Source organism: Notothenia rossii (genome assembly GCF_949606895.1).
Source record: "Notothenia rossii genome assembly, chromosome: 11".
NCBI classification, from domain to species: Eukaryota; Metazoa; Chordata; class Actinopteri; order Perciformes; family Nototheniidae; genus Notothenia; species Notothenia rossii.
Window position 1 is genome coordinate 46,715,492 of NC_136910.1, and position 11,421 is coordinate 46,726,912.

Sequence of the window (11,421 nt, forward strand, 5' to 3'; positions counted from 1 at the left end):
CTTTTTAACAAGAGAATGTTGAGCCTTGGACTGAAATATACCATTGGGTATTTGTTTAACTGTGTAATGGAAGCGAACTTGCAAGTCCCATCAGTTCCCTGTTTTGAGATTTCTGCGTGGGTTATTGAAAAAATACTTGCAAAATGCACTTAAAGCATCAAATGCAATCACTATGCAGAATGTCCCCTCTTAATTGAACTGTTTTATAATGTATGAACTGCAATACTTAAATGCTTGATTGATCATGTATTGTGTAAGAAAAATAAAATACAGTACTATTACTTCACTGATTAGTAACAGTCTGAGCAATGGAGCTTCTTTTGGATCAAATCCTCCCTCTGCTGGTGAAACTCTGAAACTGCTGCCAGAAAGAAACCCAGAAAGAAACCATCCACTGTTGTCCTTCCGATTAGTTATACATCTCTCATACAATTGATATGCCATAACAGTAAAGAACAGTGTTTCTGACATGATAAACTATTTACATTTAAACTATAAAAGTATACGTGTTATGATAAACACAGTTAAAAGTTATTGGGCCTACAATACAATACACTGATGTTTTAGTGTAGAGGATAGAGTGTCTGACTGCATGATGACTGATAATCTTTATAGTGTATGTCACAGTTGTCTGCAGAGATTTACGAGTAACTACAATTGGGCAAAATCACGCCTTCTCATTCACCGATGCTCAACGTTGTCAGACTTTTCCTGATGCTTAGCAAGCGGAAGTTGTAATGTTGCTACGCTTGGATGTGTTCATGGAAAAAGCCCAGCTCTTACAAAACGAAGGGGGGGGGGGGTTGAACATTTGGGAAAAGCCTTTTTTTTTTAACTTGGACTGCTGACGCGTCCACCGGCTGTGTAGCTGGAGCACCGTGGCACAGCTTCCACCATGTTTCTCCAGTTTTTGGTGTTAGGGGCCTTTGTTTTGCATTCTGAATGTTACTTTTCGGAGGAAATATACCCGGAGGAGTCGCAGATTCAGCCTCCTACGGTGGTGATTGCGATCCTAGCCCGAAACACAGCTCACTCCCTGCCGTACTACCTCGGGGCTCTGGAGAGACTCAACTACCCCAAAGATCGCATCACCGTGTGGTGGGTTTTCCTGCATGCTGCTGGGCTGTTTGTGGAGGGGGTCCTCCTTTTATCCGACTATAGCAGCCGTTCAAAAGGTCAATAGCATTTAAATTAGTTTGAGGAAGCAGCAGAGTCCTACCCCTCCCCTCCTCCTTCTGTGCCTTTCCCAGTCCTGCTGCCTATTTCTCTATCACTCCGCCGCATGCATTTCCTACTGTGTGGTCTATGACATTTTATCCTAGCTGTTTGTTTATTACTGATTTCTGAGCGAACTTTTTTTTAATACAAATGTGACTAACAATAGTGATTGTATGGAAGTGATTAGTGCCAAATGAGAACAATGTTTTGGGCATTTGAAAACAAATCTGAATTCTGAGATTTAAGTCAGAACTCAAAACAATAATCTTTTTGTCAAATTCCACATTTTTATTTGTCATGTGGCCCTAATCCTCTTCCATATAATTTACCCCAGTTTATTTAACTGTCTTTTCAAATATGCTTCTGTGGGGGTTTATAATTATAGTTGTGTCATAAAGTTGTATCATTTAACATTTCGGCTTGTTTGATAAGATTAACCTAGTTCCAGGAAAAAATACAGTTACCTGGTTGCAGTTACCTGGTTGCCTTGCAAAATAGAGCTGGGATAATCCAGACATTATCTAGGGTGTACTAGAAAACTGTTGTAGTATGTTTACTTCATTGATTTATATATGCTTTTCAAAAATAGATATTCTATACAGTAAATGTTGTCACTGTACATTTTAGAACGTTAACATATTAAGCATGTCAATGTATTTTTCGATATTGGTGTTATAAGAGTGTATAGGCAGCATTTTGAAGTACACTTTCAACATGGAAAATCTGATTCACAGTGTGAGTCATTCCATATCAATATCATGACAAAGTGCCTTTTCCCAAAACATATTGAGAAGTTGAAGTTGGATAAATTAGCAAGAAAGGGGTAACTGTTTTCAGATAATAAAAAAATGACATAACTGAAAAATCACATTTCATCTATTTGATGCAAAAACCATAAAATACAGTATTGCAATGGAGAATCATTGCTAAATGATTTATATTTAGGCCCAAAATGACCTTACATAACCCAAATTATTCTGGAAAACAACTCTTTTGAAGAATGCTCTCTCAATTTTGCAATAACTCTAGGTTACTCTACCAAATCAAGATGTGCTTAAAAAGAAAAATGAATCACAGAGATCCGACTAGAAATTCATTGTTTGTGTTAAAGTTGTTGTAATTCATTGTCCCTCAATGAAACCACAAACATTTGAAGCTTCAGTTCTTCTGTCATCATTCTGCATTCATCTCACACCTTGCCTTCTCTGTGCTCCTCAGGGCAGCCACGGATCACAATGTGGATAACACCACAGCAATACTGAAAGAGTGGCTGACTGTCATGCAGCAATTCTACCATTATGTTGAGTGGAGACCAATGGAACAGCCCACGTAAGTACAAATGAATGAATGTATTGAACCTTATTTACATTAGGGATCTGGGTAAGCAAAGATCCTGCCCTGTAGGTCATGATTAGATAGAAGTACATCTTACCCAGCACACTTCAGCTATTTTTATTTATTCCGGATAAGTTACATTTAGTATTTTACATGTTTTGTCTTTTTTAAAAACACCTTTATAGCCTCTAGTTTACATACAGTATAAGTCATAGTGGAGCGACTGTGTTCCCAAAAAAGAAAACTGTTTACGTTGCAAAATGAGGAATGATGCAGCACGCCCCTGCTTGTCCATACAACCTGACTGTGTGGACGTCGGTCTGAGTTGAAGAATGCATTAGTGGAATTTGTTTGTGCATGTCAAGTATACACTCTACTCTGCTTAAAGTCACTTAACTCTATAAACTGTCAATAGTGGTGTGCATATACTTGACATACACAGAGTTAGCTATATGTAGTAGAAACCATAAAGCCTTAACATAATTATAAATGCTGAAGTATTAGAAATGGGGAAGCAATGCAACTAACAACTTTTTTATAATTGATTCATCTGGTTGTCTTTTCTTGATTTATTCTTTTGTTCTATAAAATGTAAGACATACTGTATATATCCATCCCCGAATATCAAAGTACAAGGTTATGTCTTTACAACTCTGGATTTGTCAGTCCAAAACCACAAGACATTTGATTTAATATGATATAAATCAGAAGGGCAGGAAATCTCAAGATTTGAGAAGCTGAAAGCACCATTTTCTTCCGCTTTAGCTAAAACATATGGATATCAAAAATGTTGGCAATTATTTATCCGTTTATCACCTTTTCATTACAACTTTTATGAGGATTAGGCCAATTAGTTCCACAATAACCTACAGTATATCGTCTCTTTATTTCCCTCTCCCTTAGGTCCTATGCAGGAGAGATGGGTCCTAAGCATTGGCCCAACTCCAGATATGAGTATGTGATGAAGCTGAAGCAGTCAGCTCTCGACTTCGCCAGGAAGCGCTGGGCCGATTATATCCTGGTACATAATAAGATATCCCTTGTGACAGCTCTATAAGAATCCTTTCAGCTCCTTCCCTTGATTTATCCGATGAGATCTTGTCCCTCTTTGTTATTTCAGCCAAGAAAGAGATCTGGCAGCGGCCTGTTCGAGAGACACAACAATAATTCTCACATTTTTTTTCTCTCTTTTTTCCTTTGTGTCCTTTCTGTGTCTGTCTCAGTACGCTGACACTGACAATATCCTCACCAACCCGGAGACCCTCAATCTTTTGATAGCCGAGAACAAGTCAGCTATCGCTCCCATGCTCGACTCTCAGGGAGCGTACTCCAACTACTGGTGTGGTATCACTCCACAGGTGAGGGTGAAAGGAATGGTGATTAATTATCCACAAGAAAGGAATGAAAATACATGGGGAGAAAAAGTCAGTAGGACTAATAGGCGTGAATTAGTAAGAGAAAGTTTTATTCTAAATAACCATACTTTAAGAAAATAGATGTATGTATATTCCTTACACATAGGATCCATAGGAAGCATACAACAATGACTACCAAAAAGATCCCTTCCTAAAAGTTGTTTTCAGGAACTTTAAAATAACATAATACTCCATGTCTCTCTGTCTCTCTCAGGGATATTATCGGCGAACAGCAGAGTATTTCCCCACCCGGCACCGTCACAGACTGGGCTGCTACCCTGTGCCCATGATCCACTCCACCTTTCTGCTGGATTTAAGGAAGGAAGGCATGAAGAATCTGGCCTTCTTCCCCCCCCACGAGGACTACTCATGGCCCTATGACGACATCATAGTGTTCGCCTTCTCCTGCCGGGCTGCAGGTTTGTTTGTAGCGTCAGGTAGAATCATGTATGTTTTAAAGGGGAAACAAACTAGGATGTAACGGAATGAATGACTCATACTTTCTTTTGTTATGCTTCTCAGAGGTACAGATGTACCTGATTAACAAGGAGCGATACGGGTACGTGAACGTACCGCCCAAACCTCAACACACCTTGGAAGATGATCGCCTCAATTTTGTCCACGTCCACCTTGAATCCATGAGTAAGAGCTGAGACTGTTTTCACTGTTTTTAGTAAAAGAGAGATATTAGCTATGAAAATAGGATAGAAAAAATAAACTGATACACCGTATTTATTCTGACTGCAGTCCTTTTTAAGTTCATCCTGGTTTTTTTTCTTCCTTTGTCAAACAGTTTTTGGTCCTCCAATGCAGCACTCAAAATACGTCCATATGTTCCAAAAACAGAGAGACCTCATGGGCTTTGATGAGGTAAGAGACATCTCCTTGTTTTAGTACATTCTCTCATAAACATGTCAATGAAATAGCCGAGGTCTAGTAGTAAAAAATAATACATATCAAACATGGTTTCTGGCAAAGAAATAGCTATGGCTTAAGGAAAACACCATTTCTATATATTTATATATTGTTTAAATTGTGTACATAGAGATTCAATTGCCTATAGTAGATTTAGCATCTGTGAAAAGAATATACTCCTAACTTTTAAGAAATGAAAGACTTGTATAAAGTCAAAGCTGGGAGTTAATGGTATTTGTCCTCTCTTCAGATTTATCTGATTAATCTGAGACGGCGTGAAGACCGTAGGGACCGGATGTTGTTCTCTCTCAATGAGCTGGAGATTGACGTCAAAGTGGTGGACGCTGTGGACGGAAAGTGAGCAAACTCTCAGGGAATCACTGGCTTTAGGGAGAAAACTCAACTGGTTTAGAGTATGTTTTAATTGTTAGTGTGTGAGAAAGAAAAAAGGTTATAGCAGAACAGATATATTGGAGGATAAAGAGAATTCCTCACAGAAATGAACTGATGAATTGGCTTGTGATTTGGATCAATTGTACTATTATTTAATGATGATGATTTGAAAATATCTTGATTATGGCCATTTATTTCAAAAGTAAAGTTTTAGCATACTGTTCACTGTACCTGTGCACAACATTTTGAAGGCAGTGGTTGCATTGAGGTTGTCCGTGGAATGATTTGAATAAAACAATATTCAATAATATATTAATGAATTTGTTTGTGTGTGCAGTGCACTGAACAGCAGCGACATTAAGATCCTGGGTGTTGACCTCCTGCCAGGATACTACGACCCGTTCTCTGGACGCACCCTGACCAAAGGGGAGGTGGGCTGCTTCCTCAGCCACTTCTTCATCTGGAAGGAGGTGAGAAGAGATGCCAAGTGTACAGACATGAAGGTTTTTGTTGACATGACCCAAAGTGGTTTGTAGAGAACTATACAGGTAGTATGACCATCAGGACTTAAATTGAAATTACGCTGTTGGGTTTCACTGAATATAATTTCTCTGAATGTTTTAACTTTTCTTAGTTTTCTTTTAAAGAAGTCTATGAGAAAAGGACCATGAAAATGAAAGTAAAACAATTCTTAGTGCAATTATTATTTCAAAAACTAATTTGAAGTGTTCTTCCTTAGAGTATGGTTTTCAAGCATTTAATTTATGGGCACATTTAGAGTAAAATAGACGATACAGAATGTATTTTTTGGTTGTACTTTTGGTTGTGAACCAAATAACTTGATGGAATTTTCAGGTTACAAATCATTAAATTGTTACAATATCCTTACACACCGGGGACACATATTTATGTATTAAAGACATGAAAAAGTGAATTTTGCATAATAGGTGACCTTTAAAATATATTAATATTTGGTCGACTGAAATTCACACTCAGAGTATTTTTTTTTACTGTTTTTGAGTCTCACCCCTATTAGTCACTGTCCAATCTTTGTTTCTCCCTCGTTTTTTGTTTTTGTTTTTCTGTATTCCTTAACCCTCTCTTGGTCCTTCTGAAACTGATGTATTCCCCTCTTGTCGTCAGATCGTGGAGCTGCAGATGGACAAAGCCCTTGTGCTCGAAGACGATGTTCGTTTCCAGGCCAACTTCAAGCGACGGGCCCTCAGACTGATGGAGGAGGTGGAGCAGGAGGATCTGGACTGGGACATCATGTAAGAAATGATGTATTGATGCAGTTGTTGTTCTGGCAGGGATGGCTAAGGTTATGTTGAGTCAACAAAGTCTCCTTAATGGTATGTTGTGTGTGCCTTTGTAGAGGAATGAAGTAAGAAGTCATTGAACATTTTTATTTCTAGGAATTCATTCCACACAGTGTTTCAGGTATCTAAAGGACATAGAAACACATGGTTTTAATTGTAGTCATATTTAGATGATCAGACGCAGATTGAAAATAGTTTATTGGCAGGAACATGTGAAGTGTACAAGCATCTTCTTTGCGTTGTCTGTATTGTGGTTGCCATGACTTTCTGAATTTGATTCAAAACACATGCAGAACAAATGCTGCAAAAAAAAACGTTACTTCTACCCTGATAACCAACACATGGCAGCAAAGAACAGCAGCACATATCAGGACTCAGTTGTTTGGGACATTGCGTCCTTCACTATTGTTTTTGTTCTTTTTTGTTCTCATTGTTGCTTAATCCTGCTACAGATACTTTGGCAGAAAGCAAGTGAATCCCGGAAAGGAAAAGCCGGTGGAGAATGTTCACAACTTGGTAATGGCCGACTACTCGTACTGGACTCTGTCCTACGCCATCTCCCTGAAGGGAGCGCAGAAACTGCTCAACGCTGAGCCGCTGTCCAAGATGCTTCCTGTGGATGAATTCCTCCCCATCATGTACGACAAACATCCCAAGTATGTATGATGACGAAAATACGTTGTACCTTCTTTTTTACTTGTTTTTATCTTTGCTCTTCACATTCAGCGACTTTTAGGACCAAACCTGTTTTTTGTACTTTACAACCTCCGTGCACTGTCAAACCCATAAACCCAAAACCAGCTTCATAAAGGAAACATGCATTCTTTCCTATGGTTGCCTAGACTTGCGTACACGCTATATACTGTATTTAGTATAGTTTTTTGTGGAGTAAGTAGATTAAAGACTGAAGTGAAGTATGGTTTCTTTAGGGAAAATAAGTCTGTTGTGGCCATAATCTCTATTCTTGTTTTTTTAATATGTAGTTATTTTCGAGTTAAATGAGAACAATACATCTCTTTATGAGCTGCAGGTTACATTGCAGTATGTCTTTAATTGAATTATTATCTGTATTTGGAGCAGTATGGGGGCCAGATATGCTTTAACAGCCAGAGTTGATTTAGATCTGTTTGTGGCAGACTTGTACTGATCTTTTGGAAAATAAATTCAAGTTCTTTTTTGGCATGGTTTTGGAAGGAAATGCTTGCTTGTATGACAGTCGTTTCAATACTTGCCATGGAATTTTTACAAGACATTTGCACAGTCAGTTTGCCCAGAGGATGAATCAAATATTACATTTTTCATCAGTCAAATACTCGCTATCTTCCCTCCATATTTTTCAGAATAATAATAATCACATTCCCATCAGCATTGGCTTTACTTTGTCTTGAGTGCTAATAAGCAAATGCGAGCATGGTCACAAAATCAACTAAGACGGCAAACTTAGTGAACTTTATGTCTGCAAAACAAAGCATGTAAGCAATGTCTTTTTTCAGATGTTAGCATGCCAACAGTTGCATTTTTCTTAGAACAGCAATGTGCGTAAGTATAGCCTCACAAAGCAGCTTGTATGGCAGTAAAGTAGTTTACGTTCTTTCATTCACGTTGGCTTACCTCAAGACTGTTGTATTTTTCGACTACATCTTTATGCAACCCTGACCCAATTTCGAACCCTAATCTTTTTGTCATTAGCCCTAAGCAAATGAATTTTCTCATCACCCCACAGTCATTGTCTAACAGAGTAACTGAGACACATATGGGGCACTGACTGTAGGAGATGAAATGCACCTTGGGGCTGAAGGGCCTGCAAACCAGAAGGCTTGGCAGTGTTTGTGTGCTCCATCATGTGTGCAAAACTGGCTCAAAGCCAACCCACTTTCCATATTCTCTCTCTCACCTCTGTGATTCTAATTCGATATGCTTGACTGGTCCGCTAAGAATGCACAACGACTGCACAACGACCGCACGCTATACATCCGTCCTGCTGTCGCCCTCTATACTAACACTAACTGAAATCAGCCTCTGTCTCTATCTCTTGTCAAAACGGTGTATTCCCAAAAAATCAGGACATACTACCAAAAGCAGAGATGGCAAAAGTAAACACATCCTTTACAGATACTCGTGTTTAAAAATACTATGGTAAAAGTAGAAGTACTGACTAAACTTCTTTACTCAAGTAAAAGTAAAGAAGTATGGGCTTCAAAATGCACTTAAGTAAAAAGTAACCATAACTACCAACTGTTTTAAAGAGTAACTGACCTCCCTTTATATTAATAGAACAATAATGTCATTGATAGCTAATGAATGTTTCGATGCTGAACAACGGCAAAATGACAACGTTTTCATTGGTCCCTCTTCTTTAGAGAAGACCAGGGAATGAAGGATACACGGATCGTGTTAAAATCCATAGGCACGCAATGACTCTAAATAATAATGATCACGCCACCAAACACAGATTAAAACTAAAGCAACTAACCTGTTTTGAAAATGTAAGAAGTAAAAGTAAAAAATTGTCAGAAAAATAAGTAGTGGAGTACTGATACCAGAAAAATGTACTTAAGTACAGTGACTAAGTATTTGTATTCCACTACTTCCCACCTCTGACCAAAAGTGATAACTGAATTGTTGTGAAATAAAAATCTGAGATGCAGTTTTCCTTCTGTTATTAGGAGTTAAATATATATTAAAAGGAAGTCTAATCTCTTTCACTGTTCTCTCTCTGCAGTGAGGACTACAAGTCCCATTTCCCAAACAGAAGCTTACAAGCCTACAGCACACACCCCCTGCTGGTCCAGCCGTGTCAGTACGCCGGTGATCCTGATTGGGTGAGCGACACGGAGACGTCGACTCTGTGGGACGATGATGCTGTCCGCACAGATTGGAGGGGCTCCCACAAGACCCTGAAAGGGGCTTCGCCGCCTCCACTGTCTGCCGCCTACAAGGATGAACTTTAGAGAGAGCAGACGTATCGGCCGAGATCCTGCGGGTCAAAAGGCCACGAGGTTAGAGAGACAGATGCTGAGGGGATGAAGTGTTACAAGACTGTGTTTCAGTCCACTCTGTGTCACCACACTGACACGCTCATGTTTTTTTGACTGGACTTTTCAAAGCATGCGGCAAATGTGTGGAAAATGGATGGAAACAGTATAATGGACAGTGTTAAGTGAGGCTGTTTTGTAAAGACGTGTAAAACCTTTGGTGTTTTAGTTCTCGTATGAACATCGACACTTTTAGTCAGGCATTTTTTCTACTTGCATTCTGTTGGGTGCTGACTGAGGCTCCAGAAGCTGCACTGCTCTAAACTCCAGGCATGTTTGGACAAAATATGATATTCTTTTTTATTTGTACCTTGTTGGTAGATCAATCTTTCTATCCATTCCTCCATTGGTGCATGTCTTTCATTGGAACTGTTAACAGTTATATTTAACACAAGGCTTGGCTGACCCTAATTAATATTTCCATTGGCTTTATTATTAGTTTTGAAGCTGATGTACCTGATGGTTTCTAGGGACAGTGTAAGACTGAATGTTGGCATTTGGCAATCAAAGCATTTTTTATAAATCTTTCTTTATATAAAGTCACAGTGAGATTAACTGAAACAATCTCAAGTACTAAGACCAATTCTCCCCTTTGACTGTCTTTTAATATTTTTCTCATTTCACATTGAGTTACAGAAATTGGATATCAATTTTGAAGTTTGCACAATATTTTTCAAGCACTCCATTTTTTTGCCCAATATAGTTTATATTGTCAAACCCTTAAAGTGGTTCATACATTTCATTTGAATCAGCAGTAATCACAATTCCTCTAGCTGTTTGCAGGCTTTTCAAATTACAGCTACATTTTAAGTATTTTTTTACTTATGGTGACATCTTTATACACCCTACTCTGAAATTAATAGTATTTTGGGAAGTCATTTTATGGAATAAATTCAGCATGTTGATATGTTACCTCCATATGTTGGCAGTCTAACTGTTATATCTTGTTAAAAAAAGACCAAAGAAGAAATCTTTGAAAGCCATATCACGACACAGCCTTAAATAACCTATTTGTAACATCCTTGGGATTCTTAAATCTAGAAGTGTTTTGACATTTGTCTGCACAGCAATGCAAGTAACTGATATGGTAATTTAAATGGATATATTTCAATTAGGATCATCAAGTTACTCTAAACTTATATTATGGATTTCCATATTCATAAGCAAGTGCAATGGCCTAATTTCATGTATTACTTTTCTATCTGTTATTATGAGTGTTGCTTTTCCTTTATATGTCTTAATTTATTTTTTGATGCAGAAAATGGATGAGTAACAAAACATGATGTAAAGCATGAAATCAAAGTGCAATGGCTTTTCTGACAAAGCCTCTCTGTTCGTCTTCTAGCAATACATTGGTATTTCAATGTTGTTTAACAGAATGTTTGATGTACTGTAAAGCAAACTTTTAACATTTTGAAAACATGAAAGTGTAGTTTTGATGTAGGATGTTATTTTACTGTCTGACTGTGATGAATATTATGTTTTATAATTTAATAAACACCAAACTTTCTGATAAAGAATTGTCCAAGTATATGGTTATTCAAAGATGATGTACTGACAGAAATCCACCACGTCTTTTTTATTTTTTGACTGGAAAACATCATCCAAATGAAAACAAAACAAAGGGGGGACTACTTCTGCTTAGCTTTTGTTTCATTTACAAACATGCACATAGGCACATACACTTAGTTATGCAATTACATCACAGGGTTTTAAGAAGTCAACAAAGTTCAAAGGTTGGTGTAGACAGATTTTTTATCAGTTTCAGACGTACAGCCACACACAGAGATA

The 11,421-nt window shown here is 38.0% G+C and overlaps 1 protein-coding gene across 1 annotated transcript; it reads left to right on the plus strand.

Moving 5' to 3' along the window:
* The first annotated feature begins 831 nt into the window (after positions 1-831).
* Positions 832-11,150, plus strand: cercam (cerebral endothelial cell adhesion molecule). The gene is made up of 12 exons (XM_079658373.1): positions 832-1,098; positions 2,437-2,547; positions 3,457-3,574; positions 3,777-3,911; positions 4,183-4,387; positions 4,491-4,610; positions 4,762-4,838; positions 5,134-5,240; positions 5,614-5,746; positions 6,420-6,547; positions 7,048-7,251; positions 9,318-11,150. The coding sequence occupies exons 1-12, from the start codon at positions 896-898 to the stop codon at positions 9,544-9,546; spliced, it is 1,770 nt and encodes a 589-aa protein (XP_079514499.1). The 5' UTR covers positions 832-895; the 3' UTR covers positions 9,547-11,150.
* The last annotated feature ends 271 nt before the right edge of the window (positions 11,151-11,421 follow it).

What these genes read in the sequence shown, in the direction of transcription:
- cercam (XM_079658373.1), top strand. Translation starts at nt 896, where the DNA reads ATGTTTCTCCAGTTTTTGGTGTTAGGGGCCTTTGTTTTGCATTCTGAA. An exon ending in AAAGATCGCATCACCGTGTG is followed by an intron (nt 1,099 to 2,436) that starts GTGGGTTTTCCT and finishes TGTGCTCCTCAG; the next exon opens with GGCAGCCACGGATCACAATG. An exon ending in ATGTACGACAAACATCCCAA is followed by an intron (nt 7,252 to 9,317) that starts GTATGTATGATG and finishes CTCTCTCTGCAG; the next exon opens with TGAGGACTACAAGTCCCATT.